The following is a 23714-nucleotide window of genomic DNA, read 5'->3' as shown; positions in this document are numbered from 1 at the left end:
TGCTGTACAGCAGAAAGTAACACAACATTGTAAAGCAACTATACTCCAATAAAAATTAATTTAAAAAATAAATAAATAAAATTAAAATTTAAAAAAACAAATGAAATGCATGGTTCTGGGATAAAACTTGGTTTGAACAAAACAGATGTAAATAACATCTGGGGGATACTTGGAAAATTCTGAATACAGATTAGGTTTTAGACGATATTAGAGAATTAGTATTATTTTTGTTAGGTGTGATCATGCAGTTATACAGGAATACGTCTTTATTTTAAAGAGATGTCAGAAATATTTGGGTGCAAAGTATCTTCATGCTGTAATTTACCTTTAAGCAAAATGGAAACACAGAGTCATGGAAACATGGTATCCATTTATTATCCTTCCTACCTTTACATATGTTCAAAAAAAATTTTAATTCACCCCTATACACGTATCCCACCCCACTAGGACTTCTAAACTATAAATTTCTATAAATATAAGAAAAAGTGAAATAATTCTAGGCATGTCAGTGAGAGAAAGTCAACACTATAGGAAAGAGAGAATGTAGGACTTATGCTAAGGAGTCATCTGTCTGACCATGTGACCTTGAGCAAACAGCCTCTCAGGGCTTTGATTTCTTCACCTATAAAATGACAGGAATGATCTAAATGATTTTGAGGGTCTGTTCCAACTTTAAAATCCAGAGTCCTTCCATGTCAGATAAGCATCAACATTCAACCGTTTCACTGTGCTGAGGAGTACAGAGGACCAAAATGGGTTTGAGATCCCGTTATGCCATTTCCTCGTCATGTCACCCTGGGCGACGTGATGCTTAATTTTATGTGTCAACTTGCTTTGGCCACAGAGAGCCCAGATGTTCATTTAAACGTTATTCTGGGTATGTCTGTGAGGGTGTTTCTGGAAAGATTAACATTTGAATCAGTAGACTGAGTAAAGCAGATTGCCCTCCCCAGTGTGGCTGGGCCTCATCCAACCCACTGAAGGCTTGGACAGAACAAAAAACTGAGAAAGGGAGAATCCACTCTCCGCCTGACTGTTTCCAGCTGACACACTGGCCCCTCCTGACTCAGACTGGACCTTACACTCTGCTGCTTCTCAGGCCTTCGGACTCAGATCAGAACCCTAACATCCATTGGCTCTCCTGGGCCTCCAGCTTGCTGACCAAAGATCTTGGGACTTCGCAGCCTCCATAATCACATGAGCCAATTCCTTATAATAAATCTCTATACAGATCTTCCTCAACTTACAATGGAGTTATAGTCCGATCAACCCATTGTAAATTGAAAACATCATAAGTCGAAAACGCATTTAATACACCTAACATCATGGTTTAGCCTAGCCTGCCTTAAGAGTGCTCAGGACACCAATGTTAGTCAACACTTTTACAAAATCATCTATTACAAAGCCTACTTTAAGGCAAAGTGCTGAATATCTCATATAATTTATTGAATACTTACCGAAACTAAAAAACAGAAATGACTGAATGGGTACAGAACGGCTGTAAGTGTACTGGCTGTTTACCCTTGTGATTGGGTGGGAGCTGCATTTGCTGCCCCTGCCCAGGATCACGAGAGAGAATCATACCACGCACACATTGCTAGCCCAGGAAAAGATCAAAATTCAAAATTCAAATGAAGTAGTTTCTATTGAATGCATATTGCTTTTACACCGTTGTAAAGTCAAAAAATCTCTAAATCAAACCATCGTAGGTTGGAGCCCGTCTATGTGTCCTATTGGTTCTGCTTCTCTGGAAAACCCTGACTAATACAGGCACCTCACTAGAAATTTCTGAGCCATTTTCTCTCTTCCTTGCTTGTCCACCATCAGTGGGTCACTGTAAGACTATGACAATATAAAAAGAAAGAAATCATGACAATTAAGCCATATTCTGAACCACATACCTCCATTGGCAACATTAAATTTCACTCCAAACTCTCCCCCTGGTCCTCCAGGGCAGTGGCTGGCTGTCAGGATGATTCCACCAGCTGCCTTGATCTTTCTGATAATGCAGGATACAGCAGGTGTCGACAAGATGCCATTCTGTCCAATAATCAGCCGACCAATCTAGATTAGCCAAGGAAAAAAAATCAATCCAGTTACATGGGATTGAAGTGCATTTCAATGAGAAAGTGTCCCAGGCTCTATTAGCACACACTAATCACCTGGCAAAAAGAACTGAGTGGGGCTTCCCTGGTGGCGCAGTGGTTGAGAGTCCGCCTGCCGACGCAGGGGACATGGGTTTGTGCCCCGGTCCGGGAAGATCCCACATGCCGCGGAGCGGCTGGGCCCATGAGCCATGGCCGCTGAGCCTGCACGTCCGGAGCCTGTGCTCCGCAACGGGACAGGCCACAACAGTGAGAGGCCCACGTACCACAAAAAGAAAAAAAAAAAAAAAGAACTGAGTGGGGTTAAGGTGGGGGGCATGTGAAAGGGGGTGGGGGGAAGGGTAGCTCAGGCATTGTCTTTCCTTCCCCATGTCTTCAAGACCATGTGGGACACCCACATCTCAGTCAGTTATTAACCTGTAAATGGGATCTGCCTCATTGATTTTCAGTAGTTTAAAACACCTGCTTTTGCTGTACACCTGCAACAAATGACATTGTTAATCACCTATATTCCAATATGAAATAAAATTTTTTTTAATATATTAAAGAAAACACCCACTTCCGATGACCAAAGGGTTAGCTTGAATCACACAAGAAGTTCTTAGTTTATTACTGGCTTAGAAACCCCACGTGTACATGCTGGAAATTACAAGAAAGAAAAACAGAGCACTTGTCTGCTTCAGCTTCCTTCTCTGCCTCAGCACAAGCTCACACAGTAGGGACCTGATCTGCTACATCCTCATCGTCTGCAAGTGTATTTTAACTGCACTGGGAAGGCCCAGTCTCCTGAAGGCAGAAGTCGTATTTTGGCAACATGTGCTAGGGACATTGGAGAAATCCAGCCATGCTAGGCAGAGATCTGGAGGTCATCCATCAGTGTGGCCAGACTCTCTATAGCTACAAAACTGATTTTTTTAAAAAGAAAGAAAACAGCATAGCCCTGCAGAGCATTACTCCATATGCTTTGTTTTAAAATAGGGCCCAACATCATCCAATCCAGTGGTTCTCAAATGTTGCTACAAATCAGAATCATTAGTGAAGCCTAGAAAATTCTAGTACTAAGTAGTCTAGTAGTCTAGTCCAGTACTAAGACTGCCTTCCAGACCAATTATATTGGAATCTCGGGGTGGGATCCTGAGCTCCACGGTTGTTTCCAGTATTCAGCCAAGTTTGGTGATCAAACCCCCTCGCTACTCAAAGGGCCAGAGGCATGGGCATTACCTGCGAGCCTGGGAGAAATGTTAAACCTCAAGCCCTACCCCACACCTACTGAATAAGGATCAGTATTTAGCAAGACCCCACCCCTTCTCCACATAATTCATTTGTCTATTAACGTTTAAGAAGTACCGACATAGCCCAACAACCAAAACCAGCTCCCGTGTCCAGCTCAACAGCAGTTACCCTGGCACCAACGATAGCATTGCGGGAAGTAGGTCACTGACCAGATATGACAATGAGAAAATAGACCCCAAAAAAAAAACCTTTAAAGGGCAAACACAAGAGCTCCAAAAACAAAGCACTCTTGCGATAATTTAGTATAGAAGGACCCACTCTCTCCACAACCTCCCCAGAGCACATATTTGCAAGTGGATGAGGCAGATTATAAACAAATAAGCCTAACAGTAGTAGTGGTAGTAGTAATTACTAGTTGGGTACATAGTGGAAAAAATCAGCAGGTTTTGGTGACAGAGAATAACGGGGTGTTAATTTTAATAGTAACAGTAACAATTATAAGAGCTAAGGGAGCTTGGATTTTATTCTAGGTACAAGGGGAATCCATAGAAGGGTTTTAAGCAGTGGAAGTGACCTGATATCAGTTACATTTTTTAAAGATCATGGGCTGAGCAATCCAAAAGATCGTATTAAAAAGCAAGTCATTCACATCAGCAAAGCATTCCAATGTCTGTCCTCGTCTCCCACCAACCCCAGGTAAAGTCAAAGTCTTCATGGTCTACCAGGCCCTACATGATCTGACTGCCATCACCTGCCATTCTCCACTTCCCTCCCTCCCTCTGCTCCGGCCACACTGGCTGGTTTGCTGTTCCTCACACACATCAAGTGTGCTCAGTGCCTTTCCATTTGCTCTTTCCTCTCCTTAGAGCACTCTTATCCAGGTATTCATAAGCCTGCCCCACCCCATCCTTTGGGTTACTGTTTCAACGTCAACTAATCAAAGATAGCACCCTTGACAGCCCTATACAGTAGGGCACCCATAAGTCCCTAATTTCTCTACTGGCCTCTATTTTCTTTATCCTGTTTAGTCTTCTGTATTACACATATTACCCCTTAATATTTTCCATTTTATTTGTTTATTTTCCCACTATATATAAGTTCTAAGGACTTTGGTTTTTTTCACTGCTATACTCTGAGTATCTAAAACAAACTTAGCATATACTAAGTACACAATAAGTATATGTTGAATTAATTAATTGAAAAAAATGAATGAATGATGCGGGAGTGGCTGCAATATGCAAAATGCGTTAGAGACTGACAAGAGCAAAAGGAGAAAGATCAGATGGAAGGCTCTCACGGCAGAGCTGAGTGTGGACAACATCTTGGACTAGACCAGAGGCAGCAGAAATGAAAAGAAGTGATTACATTTGAATATATTTTTGGAAGGAGAATGAACAGAACATGTGGGTGGAATGAAATATGGAAGAGATATATAGTAGCCAGCCCCTAAGATGGTCCCCAATGCTCTGTGCATTCTGGCATTCATGCCTCGGTGCAGGACCCTCCCACAGCGAACAAGGCAGATCTGAGTGATTAGTAGAACACTGCAGAAGCGATGGTGTGTAACTTCCAGTAAATGACATTGCTGCTTCTGCCCTGCTCTCTTGGATTGTTCACTCTGGGGGAAGCAGCCACCATGTCACCAGGACACTCAAGGAGCCCTGTGTAGTCACCTGAATGGAGAGGACCTGAAGCCTCCCACCAACAGCCAGCACCCACTTGCCAGCCATGCAGGTGAGCCGCCTTGCACTAGATCCTCCAGCCCTTCAAGGCTTCATATGACAAAGCCCCCACCAATATGCAACTGGGACCGAGTCAGAACCACCTACCTCCTGTCCCAGAGAAACTGTAATAGTAAATATTTGTTTATTTTAAGCCACTAAGTTTTGTCATGGTTTCTTACACAGAAATAAATAACTAAAACAGGGGCAGTGAGGAAAGGAGCCAACTCACAGCTTCTACCTTTAAGAACTCGATGGATGGTGGTGCCATTGATTGAGAAGGGAAAGACAAAGGACAAAAATCACACTCATATTTTATCCAGAGCCAAGATAAATCATGTTCCACATGCTTTTGTTAAAATTTATTTAGTCATTCAACTTATTTTATTGAGTATTACCATGAAACAGGCAATGTAGAAGACCCTGCAGGTACAGTAATGAATACAAATTAGTCACTACCCTCAAGGAGTAAACCTGCAGATTCAAGAATGTGAAAAATATTTGTAACTTTTGTTCATAATTTTCCCTCTCTCCCATTTTTCAGGATTATTCTTAAAGAAATAATCTTTAAAGGGGAAAAAGGTATTATGTGTAGACACTTCCTATAGTGGTATTCATTAGAGGTAAAAAAATTTTTTTAAATCATTATAAATGACTAATAATGAAGAACCTGTAAAATAAAGTGTGATGTATCAACTTATGGAATATTCTTCAGCCATCTAAAAGGATTATTATGAAGACCGAGCACCTGTGGCAGACCACAAAAAGTTATGCTCCCCTTTCACAGGGCAGGACTGTTGCTGGGCAGCAGCTGCCCAGCCAGGGGCTACACTTTCCAGACCACCCTTGCATCTAGGTGTGGCCACATGATCAGTTCTCGCAATGAGTGATAAACTACTATGAGAATGAGAAAGAAGTAATGTGTGTTCCTTCTGGGCTAAGGATGTTAAGGAGTAGATACGTCTTCTCCTCACTGCTTATTTCCCCTTCCACAGACTCAACACAGGTGACCACACAGCTCGAGGAGATGCCAGAGCAAGAGGATGAAAAGAACCTGGGTGCCTAACTCACAGGATGGGCAAGAGTCTTTGTTCACCAGCAAAATCCCCATTGGACTATTACGTGAGTGAGAAATAATTTTCCATTGTTTTTAAGGGAATAAAAATTGCCGAGGAGACCTTTAACTCTCCTGGCGGAGGAGTAAGACATGGAGATCACCTTCCTCCCCACAAATACATCAGAAATACATCTACATGTAGAACACCAGAACACCTACTGAATGATGGGAGAAGACCTGACTTCCCAAAAGCCATGTGACTGACAGGGTCTTCATGCTCCGGCCGGGTGTCAGGGCTGAGCCTCTGAGGTGGGAGAGCCGAGTTCAGGACATTGGTCCACCACAGATCTCCCGGCTCCACATAATATCAAATGGCAAAAGCTCTCCCAGAGATCACCATCTCAATGCTAAGACGCAGCTCCACTCAATGACCTGCAAGCTACAGTGCTGGACACCCACAGCCAAACAATTAGCAAGACAGGAACACAACCCCACCCATTAGCAGAGAGGCTGCCTAAAATCATAATAAGGTCACAGACACCCCAAAACACACCACCGGACATGGTCCTGCTCACCAGAAAGACAAGATCCAGCCTCATCCACCACAACACAGGCACCAGTCCCTTCCACCAGGAAACCTACATAACCCACTGAACCAACTTTAGACATTTCTCCAAAGAAGATATACAGACTGCCAACAAACACATGAAAGAATGCTCAACATCACTAATCATTAGAGAAATGCAAATCAAAGGTACAATGAGGTATCACCTCACACTGTCAGAATGGCCATCATCAAAAAATCTACAAACAATAAATGCTGGAGAGGGTGTGGAGAAAAGGGAACACTCTTGCACTGCTGGTGGGAATGTAAATTGATACAGCCACTGTGGAGAACAGTATGGAGGTTCCTTAAGAAACTAAAACTAGAACTACCATACGACCCAGCAATCCCACTACTGGGCATATACCCTGAGAAAACCATAATTCAAAAAGAGTCATGTACCACAATGTTGATTGCAGCCCTACTTACAATAGCCAGGACATGGAAGCAACCTAAGTGTCCATCGACAGATGAATGGATAAAGAAGATGTGACACATATATACAATGGAATATTACTCAGCCATAAAAAGAAACGAAATTGAGTTATTTGTAGTGAGCTGGATGGACCTAGAGTCTGTCATACAGAGTGAAATGAGTCAGAAAGAGAAAAACAAATACTGTATGCTAACACATATATATGGAATCTGAAAAAGAAAATGGTTCTGAAGAAACTAGGGGCAGGACAGGAATAAAGAAGAAGACGTAGAGAATGGACTTGAGGACATGGGGAGGGGGAATGTAAATTGGGATGAAGTGAGAGAGTGGCATGGACATATATACACCACCAAACGTAAAATAAATAGCTAGTTGGAAGCAGCCGCATAGCACAGGGTGATCAGCTCAGGACTCTGAAACCACCTAGAGGGGTGGGATACGGAGGATGGGAGGGAGGGAGGAGATATGGGGATATATGTACGCGTATAGCTGTTTCACTTTCATATAAAGCAGAAACTAATACACCATTGTAAAGTAATTATACTCCAATAAAGATGTTAAAAAAACATCAAGTTTTTTTGCTATAACAAAACATTTAAGTTTTGTTAAAACATTTAAATATTCAAGTTTATTTGCTATAACAACTTACACGTTCTTAAGTAGTAGAGAAGGAACACAGACAATGCTTTAATGCTAAGTCAAAATGCAGATATCTAAATAACTTTTAAGCTATTACAACAATGTACAATTATGTACACTTTGGGGCTAGCACTTAGAAAAATACAGAAATAAATATGTACGGTTTATTTGTTAAATAGGAGAGATTATAGATACAGTTTATTAAATTTGAATTTTTTTAAAAGGTAATAGCTTCTCTGTTTAACATTAAAGTGGGAAAATACACTTGAATAAAATTTCAACCTGAAACATTTTAGTTGTCAGTGGAGGATTAATAGGAGATTAAATTCTAGTTATCTGGAAGTTTTTGCTCTGTGGATCTGCTCATTAACCCACCAATACCAAAAAAAATGAGGTAATGCTGGACACTGTATATAACTATAGTTGAGGGACTTCTGAGAGGAGACAACTGCTGGAGGGGATGCAGGAGAGCGGGTGATGAGGCTTCTAAGATAAGACATGGAAAATCGTGAAGATATTTGTGCCCCGTGGGAATGCTCACCAAAAAGTGACCTCAGCAAAGGAGGATTTAAATAATCAAGTGGCTAGAAGGACCAGCTCTGTCAAACCAGTCTGCCTCTTTCCCCAGCCACTCCTGTCATTGCCCAATGGGCTCGTGAACAGGGTGGCCGACGGCTGCAGGGAGGGAGATCAAGCGTGGGCTCAGCACATGGACTTCCACTCATCAAGGCTGACCTGGCTGCGGCCACCGCTGAGGGCCCTATGTGCCCCAGCAGAGACCAGCCCTCAGTCCAAACTCCACTTCTGTGTTCACATTACCCTCTCTGTGTGTCTGTTTTCTCCTCTTCTGTAAATTCTCCCTCTCCTAATTAGCCCAAGGCAAATGTCATCAGAAAAGCTATGACTTTCAAGATCTAGTAATTGATCAAAGAAACATAACCTTTGGAAGCCCTGTTGTATAAAGAAAAAGCAACCGCAACTTAAAGTTAAAAGATCTAGATATGAGTCTTTGCTGCACCCCTGACCTAAGGCAAATTGCGTCACTTGTCTGAGGCACCTTGTCTTCATCTGCAAAGTTGAGAGGGTTCAGGGTCATGAAAATTCATGTAAGATGAGATTATATAAACTCTTCATGAAATTCAACATGACCCAAATCATGCTATTGCCTTCCCCAAGCCCCTTCCCCTCCCCCAACATTTAAAATTCAATTTTAGACCTTAAATAACCCTTAAACTACCATTTCCCTTTCTGAAAAAGTCTTAGAAGTACTATTCTCTGCCAATGTTGCAGACTGCTACCTTGCAAGAAAAAGATGGTCTACTTACATCATTGGCTTTGGTTTTGTTTACAGCACTGAAGCAGGCAACATCTGACTTCTCTTCCTGAGTGAAACCCAGACCACAGGCTGGGGAGGTCTGAGCCATGGCACTCTGCTGCTCCCTCGCTGACCCTCCCAAAGGGGCACTGGAGGAACTGTCACACCCATACCATACAGTCCGTCTTTGACTGGAGGAAAGGAAATCCCACCCAGCCCTGCAGATGGCGCACCAACCTGGGTGGGCTTTACTGCTACTGAGAAACATGTCCTTCAGTTCCCACTAGGAAAGGGGGGCAAAGTAGACCCCAGTCCAGCGTTGCTTACACACACACACAGAAGGCACACAGATACAGACAGATACCAGGATCCACAGGTAGCCATGAGAACACTGTCACACCAGCGCCTGCAGACACATACGTGAGGCACACACTTTCCCAGACACCCAGATACACAGACCCAGCATTAACTTGTTCTTATCCAGTCATGACTGCTAAATGCTAGGGAAAGGGAGGATGTAGCAGGTAGCCATGTGCAATTACCATCAATCATTTCCCTTAGTGCAGTTACTTATAATCCCTCTGAGTTTATTCTTCTAACTAGATGCCGGCGTCTTCCACCAACTCTTACGCCTCACCTAGATTGCATCACCATTTACTCCACCCATGAGTGGGCACAGCAAGTGCCTCAGGAATCGATATGCCCTTCCACATACCACAGACCAGTGTCCTGAAACAGAGAAAATTTTATTTCATGAAGCTTTCTCCCAGCACATCCATACTTTACACCACGTGCCATATACAACGAATTTTGTTAATGATTTTATTTCTGATGGCTCCCTCTTTTCAGAACACTAACAACTACTCTTCTAACTTAGATTTAGTACGAGTTCAGTTGCTAATTAGCTCAGATTCAAGTCCCAGAGAGCAGCAATATACAACTTAAACCCTCAGGCTAGAATCTCAGGGTAGACGTGGAATTTTGATACCAAATGATTTTTCCCCAGTAACATAACACTAAAGAAAGCAGGATTGTTTTCATGTGTGAAATCACTTAAATAAGATTTCCACTTTCTGGTTTCCTTTTAACTTTAAGTAAGTCATAAAAAAAGAGTCCCACAGAGAGAAAAGAAAAAGTAAGCATGACATTCTTCAATAACCTCTGGTCACTGTGTCACATCCCTGTCATTCCCAAAGTGAATCAGAGAGAGTAAAAAGGGCACTAAACAGAAACTTCCTTGATGTTTCACAGACAGAGTGCTGTACAGGACCACACAGCCACCACCGTGTCCACCTACAAAGTGCATGGAAAGCCACAAACACAAAGATGCCTGTTTCTCATCTTCTTGGTTAAACAAAAAACAAAAGCCATGAAGGAATCCCAGAGCCACGCTGCTGTGGATGGCCAGGCTTCAGTCTCTCGTCCCTGCTGTCAGAGAGGAGTGCCAGCCCCTGATCACTGCTGTGCATGAGTAAGCAGGAGATGGCTAAGTGGAATTTTGAGAAATAACAAACTCAAGACATGGATGTAGTTATCCAAACATCAAGGGACTTCTCCATTTGCACATGGATAATTGTGCAGTTATACGTTTCGTTACACGGAGACCGAGCTCATCCTCAGATGCGTGTTCCCCTGGAAGCCTTGACACACATACCCAGGGGCTGGAGGGTGAGACGAGAGTTCATTAGAACCAAACCAAGCTGTATTTCACATTTGATTCCCAACATCTGAACAGGTGCAGTAAAGTCACAGGCATCTGGAAGTTTGGCCCCAGTTCTATTCCTCAATCAGCCCACCAATTCTCAAGGTCTCACTGAGAAGATCAGGCACTCTAGCTTTTCTTGGGTGCAGAATGGGGACAATGAAATTGGAACTTATGTTCCTACTGGTAATTCAGTGCTTGGAAGATACTGAAATCTTTACCTTAAGATATAGAACTCGGCTCACTGAAAGAAGAAAGGGCTCTATCTGCTGCCATTTTATGAGGTGATCAACCCAACCAGGTACCAGGATAAGAACTATTGGATCCATCTGGGTCAAGAAAGCAGGGCTGAGTGCCCTGAGATAAGCTGAGATTTTGGCATTCAACGGGAAATGATGCAAAAATGGACTTGCCACCTGCCGGCTATATGACTTTGGACAAGATCCTGAACCCTCTGTATTTCAGTTTTATTACCTAAAAGATAGAGGGTGAAAGAAAGTAACACAGCCAAGCTCCAGTTCAGCATCTGACACCCAATAAATCTTTGATATATTTCCCTTGCCTTCCTTGCTGGTGTCATTTCTTGATTCTTAATTATGAATTTCTAATTCATAGTAGTTGAATGCATTTGTTGTTTCACCAACCTGCAATGGTTTTCTAATTACAAATATATATACGACTTTTATATATATGACAAATATATGTATATATAGTATATGTATGACATTTAGAAAGTACTCATAAGCAAGAAGAAAGTAAAACTCATCTGTAAACCTAAAAGTGACCACAGTAAACATTTCAGTGTCTAACCTTTGTCTATGTGTCTTGGGATATCTCTCTCTCTCTCTCATTTACATATTTATATTTTTACAAAAGGGATTGTCGTGTAGTCTACATCTTTCACTTAACATATCTACCCCTTCTGTGGAGTCTATCTTTCTCTGTCACTGACTATTTTTCCACAACATGATTTTAGTGGCTGTATAGTCTTCCATTATTTAAATGTACCATGGTTTACTGACCAATATAAAAGTGTTCTTTTACCTAAGTTTTTATATGTGAAACTAAAAATGTTTTTATATGTGAAACTAAAACTATCTAATTTAATCCTATGGAATAAATTTAACTCAAAGTAGCTTGTCACCAATTAAATAGAAAATTAGTTGTAACACACCTACATAAGTGCAATGTCTTCTTTCTTCTTTAACCACCAGAACTGCTCATTAAGAAACTGCTGAAGTCCATGGTGATTAGTGACAGGACCTCATGTCTGTATCCTCGTCTTGGCCCAGATCTTCCTATTTTCATTGCCCCATTTATGCCTCTGACTTGCACCGTCCACTGGTATGTCCCATGCCAGACTGCTAACTTACCCACGTTACTGATCTCACAGCAGAGAGCTGTCCGTACAAGATCCTGCCTGGAATGCAGGATTTATACTACTTATACTTCTTACTATTGGTCCATCCAACTCCAGCACAAGTTCTATTTATTATCATAGAAACATAGGTCATTTGGGAACATTTAGTCACCTCCTTCAACTCTATGCTGTCTTCAGATACTTCTGTCACCTGGGACTCTGCTCTACTCTCTTTTTGAATATATCCAGGGAAGAAGATGTATCTTCGGGGAGGGGGTGTCCTGGGCACATGTGTACACACATATGCTATTTGATAAACTATCTAAATGCTTAAGAACACTTTCCATCTGGAACCTTTATAAGTAGACAGTATACACACACACACACACACACACACACACACACACACAGACACACACACACACACACATATAAAATCCCAAAAGAAAAAACTGACTATCTTTGGCTCTTTTATAGATAGAATACATATATAGAGATTCATATACATATTCCTCTCTATATGTGTGTGTGTATTTTTTCCTGGAAAAATCTCAGTCTCTCTTTATAGCTATGTGTTTTTCCCTGAGTAGTTGTCACAGTCAATTAAAATACATATATGTGGATCTTTAAATAAATTCCATCAGACCAATATCTGTCTGGTTGGGAAATAATTACTGTCCATTTGCTAAATGCCACCAACCCTTATACTATGTTCCAGTGAACTAAAGACCTCTGGCAATCACAGATTTACAACTCAGCAAGATTAAATAATTTACTGTTATTTATGACAGCAAAGCTAGGTCTTCTGTATTATATTCCACGTTAGCATCTGTCACTTTACATTTGGGAGATCCTGTCCAAAAAAAGATTATGCCTCCTAACCAAACATTCAGCAGGGCTGTAGGAACAGGCACCCTGACAAACATCCTGACAAAATGCTTTAAAGCATCGCTAGAGCTTGCAGCTGTGCATTTTCAGACTACTCAGCAGATGAGCGTGGAGTCTCTTAGCCTCTGCTTCGTCTGTTCCTCTCAGTAATCCCTCACATGGCCCAGTCCATTAGGCTTGAAAATCCGCATGAAATGAGCAGATTAAGATCTGGCCTCAGTTGGGGCAGTGGAGCAGGTATAGAAGGGTGGGTCTGCTCCTAACGTAGCCTGAGCCTCAGAAAGGTTTAAGATTGAAAAGCATGGCATTGACTCAGCTGATTCATAATAGGAAATAATGCACAGACCACGCAAAAAGAAGTCCTTTATGTTGAGTTAAAGTCTACGCCAGAGCAGCTGCTGCCACCTCAAGTACCGTGACAGGGTGTGCACACATGTGTGTTTGTGTGTGCATGAGTGAGTGTATGTGTGTGTGTGTGAGCATTCATGCTGGGAGAGGGGAGAGTATCATGACTTCAGCAGTTGCCACCCAAGCCTTAGCCAGCAGCCTGCAGAAATGCCGAAAGTCTTACTAAAGCAACTGTGATCACCACATCGACGGGCGCCCTCGATCAGTAAGGCTACTGAGAATAAAAAGCATATATGCACATGTCCTTTTATTTTAATCAGAGAAAAATAGTTTGGTAATAGTGGTGCTATGTGAATCAATAAAATAATTGACAATAATCCATTACCTCATTCAATCCTCCCCAAACCCCTGGAAGATGTGGGAGGCAAGTATTACGACAGTGCCTATTTTTATAAACAAGGAAACAAACCCCAGAAAACTAGGTGACTTCCCCACAGTCATACACGTTGCAAATGATAGTATAATGATTCAAATTCAGAGCTTCTCCTTTTTTTCTTAACTACTCTCTAGTGATGTGTTTAATTATGAAAGCAAGGCATGTATACATGTGTAATTACTTAATAAAGAGAAGTATATGAGTAGAAAGGGAAAGGATTCCCCTCCCCCACCAAACACACCCACATACCCCAGATATATTCACTGTTAACTGTCTGGACTATGTTCCTCCAACCCTATTTTCTATGCCTAATTATATACACAAAAGTGGGATCATGCTACACATGACCCTGTACTAATTGCTTTGTTTCACTTTAACAAACTATCATCCACATCTTTCTCATGTCACATATAGATCCACCTCCTTCACTTATGGATATTAATGCATTCCTAGTGTGGTTGTGTCATAAATTATGTACCTGTTCTCTACTGCTGAACATATAAATTGTTTCCAAGTTTTTTTTTTTAATAAAGCTGTTTTGTTTTTTTAAGTTTTTTTTTTTTTGGGGGGGGGTGGCCCGAGCTGAGCAGCATGTGGGATCTTAGTTCCCCAGACCAGGAATTGAACCCACACCCCCTGCATTGGAAGCGTGAAGTCTTAACCACTGGACCACCAGGGAAGTCCCTCCAAGTTTTTCTTTAGCAAAATGCTGCAGTGAGTATTCTTGTACATAAATGTTTCTACCTTTGTATTAGAAAATTTATAGGATATATTCTTAGAGTAAAGGATTCTTAGATTATTGGACAAGTACTCTATTAATTTAGATACATACTGCCAAATTGCCTGATCAAAAAGTTGTATCAATTTAACTTCCACCAACAGTGTACAAACATGACAATTTTCCAACACCTATGCCAGCTCTGAGTATTTTCCATTTTTTTCAAATTAATGGATTGTTTTTATTTGTATTTCTTTGGTTACTAATGAGGTTGATCACCTTTTCATGCATTTGTGGTTGCTGTTGACAATATTTCTTTTAAACTGTTTGAATTTTCTTATTGATTTGGGAAAGCTTTTCATATATAGTAGATATTAACCATCTGCTGTAAAACTCTCCTCCTAGTATTCTGTGAGGTCTTTTGTCAAGCAGGATAAACTCTGGTCCTATGATTTCAAATTCTTTTCTATTTTTTATTATAAATGTCTAAATATAAAACTACATATCCCTAGCTACCAAACCAGACTCTTATTAGAGGAAAACAATAGAAAGGCAGTAAGTATTCTATGTGTACAAAGCATCTATTAGTAGAGACTTGGAAAGGGAAAGAAAATTGTCTGTGACTTTATGCCAAGAAAAAGAATTTCTTTGGGGATTCAGTGTTCCTAAAAATTTTTTTTCTTCAAACAAATACAGGCATTACTCCAAAATTTGACGTCACTAACAATGCAGGAGATGAAAGGTATTGAAAGGCTCAGAAAATGTGGATTTTAACAAGTCTTGTGTATACCCCAGATATCCTCTTATTCATAAGTAATGCGAGTCAAGTCAGATGAAAGAACCGAAAACTTTCCCTTTGGCTATGCAAGTATAAACAGTAAAGGCGTACTGGCCAAATCTTGAGTGTTTGCAATTAGCTGTCAAGGCTGTAGGCTAACAAAGGACATTGCAGCCCTAGCTTTTTACTTTCAATTTAAAAATCCCTGGGAAATTCAGACCTTTTTTTTTTTTTCTGCTGCCTATTATTCCCAAATAATCCTATTACAGTGTCCATTCATGTCACTGTTGTCTAACAGAAGAGTGGCCGGAGCCCAAAAGATGAAGGGTAAGGTTGGTAAAGCCAATACCTCTCCTTAGATTCCCCCCAAATAGGTTCCAACTTCTATTCCTCAAGGCTGTACAGAAACTAGCAAACTTCCAGAGTTCACAAAGGGAACAGATGTTTTATAAAAAATTCTTAGGGCAGGTTTCAGACATAATGTTGCTGATGGGTATCTGTCTTTTCAATAAACATCATTATATTTTATCACAAGATTTAATAAAGCAGCTTAGTTAAAAATGCCATCTGGGTCTCTGGACACATTAAACAAAGCTTAAAATAACACACCCCAGCAACTGGGAGGGCCCAGCTGTTCTCAAAACCTCTCCCACTCCTTTTACTTCCTCATAAAAAAGTGAATGAGGACTTGAGGCTAAAAGAGTCAAGAATGAACAGACCCAAACAAGGAGAAGGGTGGAACGAAGGGCTCCCTAAAATTTGCTATTTGCTCAGATAATAGATTTTCCATCTCCACAATTCAGGGATGAGGATTTGGGAAGGGAAGCAAGATAAAGTTATGGGAGGCTCTTTAGGGTTTTCTAATATATTACAAACCAGCCCTTCCTAACATCTGGGCCATAGTAGCCCATTCCATTCACCTATTCTGTTGTGAACACCCATAGAAAATACAGAGCAATCATCACCCACTTCTTTTGCCTTCTAGAGATAGGACCTGGAGCTAGCCACGCCCAGATTTCCAGATCCATTCCAGGAAAGAAGCCTTAGTGTTACAGTACATGTTTCCCTCTCTTGCTTCCTTCTTCTTTCATCACTACTGGCCACCCACCACCATATCCCACTCTGCTTCTCTTCCAAATATATGTTCCTTGTCTTTGGGACCAAACCAAAATTTGTTGCCCAGATAGTTCTCATAAATGCCAAGGCAAGTGTATTCTCATTCTTTGGAAACAGACACGTCTTTATGACCTGTTGCAATCAAATACAACCTGTGCCAGCATCTATCCGGAGGGCACGCCCAAGCCCCTCACTGATCTAGCATTCCTCATATCATTTCACTTCATTTTCTACCTCTAAAAGATTTCACAAGCCATTGAGGAGCTCTTGAATCCTGTAAGCTGCACTGTATGCCAATATTATTATCATTAATGCTGATCATCATATGGCCAGTATAGTGCATGGCTAACTGGCAAATGGATTTTCTCTTGGCTAAAACTTGTTACAGAGCTCTAGGTTAGTCCATACATGCAGTCAAATCATTATTATCTGAGATGTATTCAGCTGACCATAGTAATACTCCCTTGCATTTCTTAGTGCTGTGGATGTTACAAAATGCTTTCATATGCAGTGCTTCATTTGATTCTCAGGATAATTCAGAGATGCTATCATACCCAATTTATAGATGAGAAAACAAGTGGTTTCTTGGTATGTCAAGAGGCTAAAGTATTTGCACTGCAACTTGTATGTCAGAGCTAGGAAAATAAGGCAAGCCCTCCAGCTGCTGATACAGTGCTTTTTCTACCATACCTCATTGCCTCCTGGGCTAAAGTCAAAAGAGAGTGTGGTTATTGTATGAAGAAATCTGGTTTGGGTTTGCCAATTATGTATTTGTAGTATTTGTCGACCTCCCTTTATTTAACCGATAGTTGCTTTTGATTGTAACAGTCTGGCTCCATTAAACACACACACACACACACACACACACACACTTTAAATGTTAAATTATAGAACTGTGCTGTCCAGTATGGTACCTACTAAGCACTTGTGGCTATCTAAGTTTCAATCTTAATTAATTAAAATTAAATAAAATGTAAAATTCAGTTCTTCAGCAGCATCAGCTGCATTTCAAGTATTCAACAGTCAAGTGTCCTAGTTGGCTAGGACAGTAGAGATTACAGAACATTCCCATCATCACAATAAGTTCTGTTAGACAGTGCCAATATACAATGTTATCTCAGAAAAAGAAGACTTTAGAAAAAGTCAGAAACATCTTCAGGCAGATACAGTTCTGTCACCTGTCCAATATTAAAGGTAGTTTAGGACTAAAAAAGTAGATTTTTACAAAGAGGAGGAAGAAAGACAAATGCCCTGAGCTGCAAATGGATCTACCCAGAGAAGGGCAAAGGCATTCCTGTAGCCATTATGATGCATTTGGCTTTTCAGTTCTTTAAGACATTAGAATAAATTGATACACAGAGGATCTAAACCCCTGAGGAGGATCTAAAGCAGATGGAAATAGAAATAGGATAAAAAAATCAATTAGTTTCAAACTAAGTCTGATCTCAATTCATTTAAATGACACTATTTACTTCATATACTTAGTTTTTTGTTTGTCTGTTGCTCTATATAGCATGACATAGTTTGTAACTTCAAAAGGGGATTAAAATACTTCTGGGGTTTTTTAGATAAATTCACATAGCCCCGTAAAAACTACTAAAAAAAAAGGTAGTTTCTTTTCATTCTTCAATAATCTATTCAAATTGATTATATAAAAATCCAGGAGTCCATAGTGATATTCGAAAAAGTGAAAGCAAAACAAAACAAAATTCATGTGTCATCAATGGAGGTGGCTATTTCACCAAATTCTTACTCTGAAAATTGGTAATTAAAAAAGAGAGAGAAATAAACACATATTCTGTCTTTCCAGAAGGAACTATATTACAGAATAATCAAATAGCCTAGTAGTGAGGAAAATACCCAGTTTATAGAAAAATGCCAACTAAAACATGTAGATGGAATTAGAGAATTTGAAAATCATCATTTTGAAACCCCTAATGAAATAATCAACTCAAGCCAGTATCATTAATGGATGCTAAAACAATTGGGTAAAAATTGATAAGGAACTGAATATTCACATGGTACAAAGTGCACCCCACAGCCTACTGCTAGTCCCAAAGGGGAAAATAATGGACCATACCACCATAGCTCTATAATTATCTCAGCATCACGGATGATGGAACAACCAGAGACTATGTTTCCTTGTATTATGCAACTGAATACACACCATCACCTATGAAATAATCTTATAAAAAAATACCGAACCTGACTCTAATTAAGCCTTTAGACTGATTTCTAGTTCTCACACACACACACACAGGGAATAGAGTGAAAAGTTAAATGACACCATAAAGAAGTAATCAGAAAATTCCAGAAAGGAGGTGGAGGAGACATTCTATAGAAAAACCAACCGACCTAGTCTCGGCAACAAGTCAATTTCGTTAACAAAATAAAAATAAAAAGGGAGGTACTTTCTAGGTTAAAAGAGACTTGAGACAAATGTAATGTGTGTTCCTTGATTAGAAGAAACAAGCCTGAACAAATTAGGTATAAAAGACATTTCAGAATAATTGAAGAAATCTGAATGTGGACTGGGTCATAAATAATGTAAAGAAATAATTTTTTATTTTGTTTGGGATGTTAATGATACTGTCACTATCAAGAAAAATGTTCTTCTTTTTTAGAGATCCGTACTGAAGAACTTAGGGTAAAATGTCATGTTCTTTAATATATTTTAATATACTTTAGACCCTCGAAAAGATGAATCAAACATAGAAAAATGTCAACAATCTAGGACAAGGGCATATGGATGTCGTTAATCTATTCTCTACACTTCCCTGAAAGCTTTAAAGTTTCATAACTTTATGAGAAAGTTTTTTAAAATCTCCAATTGTACAGGTATTTGTGTAGGAATCTATTTCAAACTTTATGAGATATTAAAATATTAATAGTGTAGTTTATTGTTTTAGAAATTCCAAACTTCTGTTTTCCTCCAGCAATTTCATAAGCGAAGAGCAACAACCATTTTTTTATAGAAAAACGGCTTTGTAAAATTAACTTTTTCAATCAAAACCAAGGTTTTTCAGAGAGAGAGAATGCAGCCCACCTGGTCATATTCAAGTCAGTTCAAAGAGAATAAATTCTATCTTCTACTATTTTCTTTTTTTTTTTTTTTTTTACTATGAATATCCAATGGGAAATCAAAAAAAGGCCAAAGCATTTGGAATTGAAGTTCCCTATTCCTGAGTATAATCAGCAGGCCAAGTTAGGAGGCAAGTGCATCCCCATCAATTTGCAATCATGCAAGACCAATTTTGCTTACTGTGGTCCCTTTTAAACCGCCTCTCGCCTGAAGTCAGCCTTCTGATTATTCACTTTGATTTAGCAAAAGCTCCCACAAAGCTGAACAAAATGAGGAAAAGACTGGTGAAAACTGGCTGTTTGAAATCGTTACAAGAGTCAACCATCCCTTTCCCCCATGCCCGTCCATCTTAGAATTAATACTTTCAGATTATTTAAAAGACGGTGCGGGCTTCCCTGGTGGTGCAGTGGTTGAGATTCCGCCTGCTAATGCAGGGGACACGGGTTCATGCCCTGATCCGGGAAGATCCCACATGCCGCAGAGCGGCTGGGCCCGTGAGCCATGGCCGCTGAGCCTGCGCGTCCGGAGCCTGTGCTCCGCAGCAGGAGAGGCCACATCAGTGAGAGGCCCGCATACAGAAAAAAAATAATAATAATAAATAAATAAAAATAAAAGACGGTGCTTCTGTGTGGACTTTAGTTTGTCATTCTGTCCTGCATAACAACTGGTAGATTAAATTTGACTCTATTTTAGGTATATATTAACGTATGCTAACTATCTCCTAAAATAAACTCCACTCTTAAAGTCAATAAAATGTGTTTACAGAGAAGACCCACTGAAGTTAAGAGACTGAAGAGTCCTTAGGGTAAAGTGTGCCAAGAAATAATAAAGCATAATAATAACGCGTCCATGCAAATCAACAACTGTAACTCCAAAACTTTCCTGACCCGCAATAAATATTGGACAGGCCATGTTTTTCTCACTCCTTGGAAAACCTGGCCCAGGAAGGAGTATGAAAGCTGCCACAGCTCTCCCAAGGCTCATTATTCTCCATCATTCCATGGGAACGGCTTTGTCAGACAAGAGTAAAAGACCATTTGTTAACCTCTCTCCAAATCCCTGATTCAGGCCAACTTTCATCAATCCCAAGTGAGGAGCCAGAGAGAAATACAAGTCTTATAATCTCCAGCAGCATCATCTGCTGGGGCTGGAGATCACAGTCCCACCACCCAGCTCACCCTCACCCCAGCCAGGCCCTGTTTCACCCAACTGCTTTTTGGTTAGTAAAAAAAAAAAAAAATCCTCTTTCCCTATTCCAGAAACACTGAAAAGGGGGAGTTAGGGTAGACAAATGTGAAGCATGGACAACCTCAAAGTTGTCTTTCTAAGCAAGAAATGAGAAAATTAAAAAGGATAGGGTTGGAAAGGAGGGAAGGAGGGAATTCAAAAGCCAGATCATTGTTTAGTTTCTCTTTTTTAAATGTTCACACTCACTTATACATCTGCAGAGGTTTCACTTAAAGGGAAGTTCTATGTGTGTGGATCTGACTGCATTAACAAGGCTTAAGTTCCTCTTTTCGACAATGTTTCCCACAGAGAATTCAGGGACCCTTGAAGTCAGTATCCCTCTTGAGACGCTGCTGGCTTTGGAAAGGAGGAAATCAGGGTATGGGGATATGTCAAAAGGTGCGTCTAGTTGTAGGATAGGGAGAAAGGAAGGAGAAAGAAAAACTCAAGGTCTGAGAATTCAGATTGCAAAAGAAGACTACTTAAGTGGTGCGAGAAGGGAGAGGAAAGGAGGATGAAAACTGCAGGGGAGAAGAGGCATGAAATGTTGTCAACTGCCAAAGGGCATCTTGGAGAGAAGTTGGGAATTGCTTCAAGAAAAGCATTGCAAATCTCATTTCTGACCATTTAGAGATTTGCCTCCCCAGAACCGAGAGCCCAGTCTGTATAGGTTCACACTGATTCCCGTCCCATCCTTTCCCTAATCAAATCAATTATGAAATATAACTCCATGAACCAATGATATTAAAAACCTTCAGGGTCCACGCTTGCTAAATACGTCAGTAACCAACACTGGTGTGTGTGTGTGTGTGTGTGTGTGTGTGTGTCTGTCTTCGGAGCCAACACTACTGTTAAATTTGGCAGAGCCAAGATGTGGAGTAGAAGACGACTGCAAATGGGATACAGAAGTGGGGTGGGGAGGGGGACAACTATCAATATATTGGTAGCGGGAGGGTAGTGAAAACGGTCAGAGCAAATATTTTTAAAGGGTTGGGGAAGAGAAAGTCGAGAACAGCGAGCAGGTGCAGGACATGGTCAGAGTCCAGAGAGAGTTCAGGGCGATGTGGCTGGTCGGTCGGGATGCCCGGCTGGGCTCAAAGAAGGGCGAGCAACCCTTAAGGCCTTTCGGAGCGGCGGGCGCGACACAGCCCGGGCGTCCCGGGTGCGCCGGGGAGGCTGCGGGGAGCTGCGGTGGCGGGACGCGGGCGGAGGGGACCTGGGGGAGCGGCCGAGCCCGGGAGCAGGGTGGGGGTCGAGGCTGGGCCTGGGGAAGGCCGGCGGAGAAGGCAGGGTGAGGAGGGGGGCTGCGGACGCGAGGGGCGGCATGTCACTCACCCCGTTGGCCGCGGCCATCTGCACCACGATCTCCGTGGCCGTCCTGCTGAAGTACCTGCCGTCGCTGCCCACCACCATGGTGCAGCCCTGCCGGTCGCGCAGGTCGATGGACGACAGCACGCTCTGGATGAAGTTGGGCAGGTAGTTGCGCTGACCCTCGAAGAGCCCGGTGGGCCGTCGCAGCCCCCCGCCGCCGGCCGGCCGCTGGTCCTCGTAGGGCGCCGTCGGCACCGTCAGCACCGGGATGGGGCTCCCCTCCATGGCGCCTCCTGGCCGGTCCTGCCGCGGCTCCGGGAGCCGGAGGGAATCTGCAGCCCGACGGGGCCCCCACCAGCTTGGCGGCGCGCCCGGGCTCCGCCTCGCGCCGCGGCCCCCTCTGCGGCCGGCCCGCGCCCCGCGCCCTCCTGCCGCGCCGACCGCTCCTCCCTCTGCGCGCGGCCCCTAGCTGCCCCCGCAGAGTTTGGCCTCTACCTTCCAAGAAAAGTTCGCACCCGCCCAACTTCCTCTCCGGCCGGAGTGCCCGACGTGCCCGCAGCTTCTTCTCCCAGCTGGACTCACTTTCGGGGTGTCCCAAAAGCCCCTTCCCAGTGCCAACTACCCCGATCCCGGGGACGCCTCCTCGCGCGCCTAGCCCGAGCCTTCCCCGGTGATCGCGTCTCCCCCGGCACACCCTCCGCTAGAAAACAGCCGGGGAAGGGGTGGTGAGAACTTGACCAGGATTGGGGGTCCTCTCCCCGTACCCGCGGCCCCTCTCCCCTCCAACCCGCAGCCCTGCCTCCCGGCCTCCCAGGGAGTGAGCGGTTTACAAGCACCAGTTTCTCTTTTGAACAAGGACAGGGGTGGAGTTGGGAGGGGGCTGAAACCTTTTGCCATCAGAGAACAGCCCCAGCCAAAAATAACCCTGGAAGAGCGAGCTGAGAATTGTTATCTTCTGCCAGCGCTGAAATTGGAGGCTGGGCGCTGCGAGTGTGTCTGCGTGTGTACACACACCCCACCACTACCATTTGTTGCAGGGAATCACATACTGTCAGGCCCTTCAATCCAGCAGGATCCACCCAGCCATCCACACTTTTCCCCAGGCTCTCTGAAGGCAGCACACTTCTCAGGAAGAAAACTTTTTTTTTTTTTGCTTGTTTGTTGTGGTGGTCACAACAGCAGAAACACAGATGCGTGGACGCGTATTTCCTTATTCTTCTTGCCCTTTCACCCTCCCTGGCCCAGCTCCTGCTTAGAAACAGGCTGTCCCACACTGTATGTGTCCACACTGCGGAGCTCTTACCAGGATTCATCGCTTTCACTAGGAGGAGGGTAAAGCCCTTTGTAAGGTCCTACCAGGAATGAATGAACAAACCCAAATTAAACAAGGACAGGGTACCAGGAACTGGGCTTGCTCCTTTCACAAGCTTTCTGGCATCTGGGGGTGGGGTGGGGAGGGGGGGTGGTCAGAGATGTGCTGCCTTCTCTCCATAAAGCCCACCAAAAATCCCAAATCAAGAAATTCCCCATAGAAAATCAACAGGCAAAAAGGATAAAGCCCCAAAAGGGAAGAAACAATTCTCATTTTTGCTTCTATCTCCTTTCACCCTCAAAGCATTTTTGCGCCCACTAAAGTCA

At 42.3% G+C, this 23714-nt stretch overlaps 1 protein-coding gene across 2 annotated transcripts in view; it reads right to left on the bottom strand.

Moving 5' to 3' along the window:
* The window catches only part of PGM5 (phosphoglucomutase 5), a 186603-nt gene extending 163548 nt beyond the window's left edge, over positions 1 to 23055 (bottom strand). The window contains exons 1-2 of one of the 2 annotated variants that reach the window (XM_049710845.1): positions 22101 to 23055; positions 1902 to 2064 (exon numbers count right to left, since the gene is read on the bottom strand). In XM_049710845.1, coding sequence (XP_049566802.1) covers positions 1902 to 2064; positions 22101 to 22361 — 424 coding nt within the window. In that variant the 5' untranslated portion in view covers positions 22362 to 23055. The remainder of the gene's footprint in view (positions 1 to 1901; positions 2065 to 22100) is intronic. The other variant, XM_004276424.3, reaches the window with a different exon arrangement.
* Positions 23056 to 23714: the final 659 nt, after the last annotated feature.

This window comes from Orcinus orca, chromosome 6 (assembly GCF_937001465.1).
Source record: "Orcinus orca chromosome 6, mOrcOrc1.1, whole genome shotgun sequence".
Classification (NCBI taxonomy): Eukaryota; Metazoa; Chordata; class Mammalia; order Artiodactyla; family Delphinidae; genus Orcinus; species Orcinus orca.
Note: the sequence above shows the minus strand (reverse complement) of the source record. Positions and strands in the feature narration are given on the sequence as shown.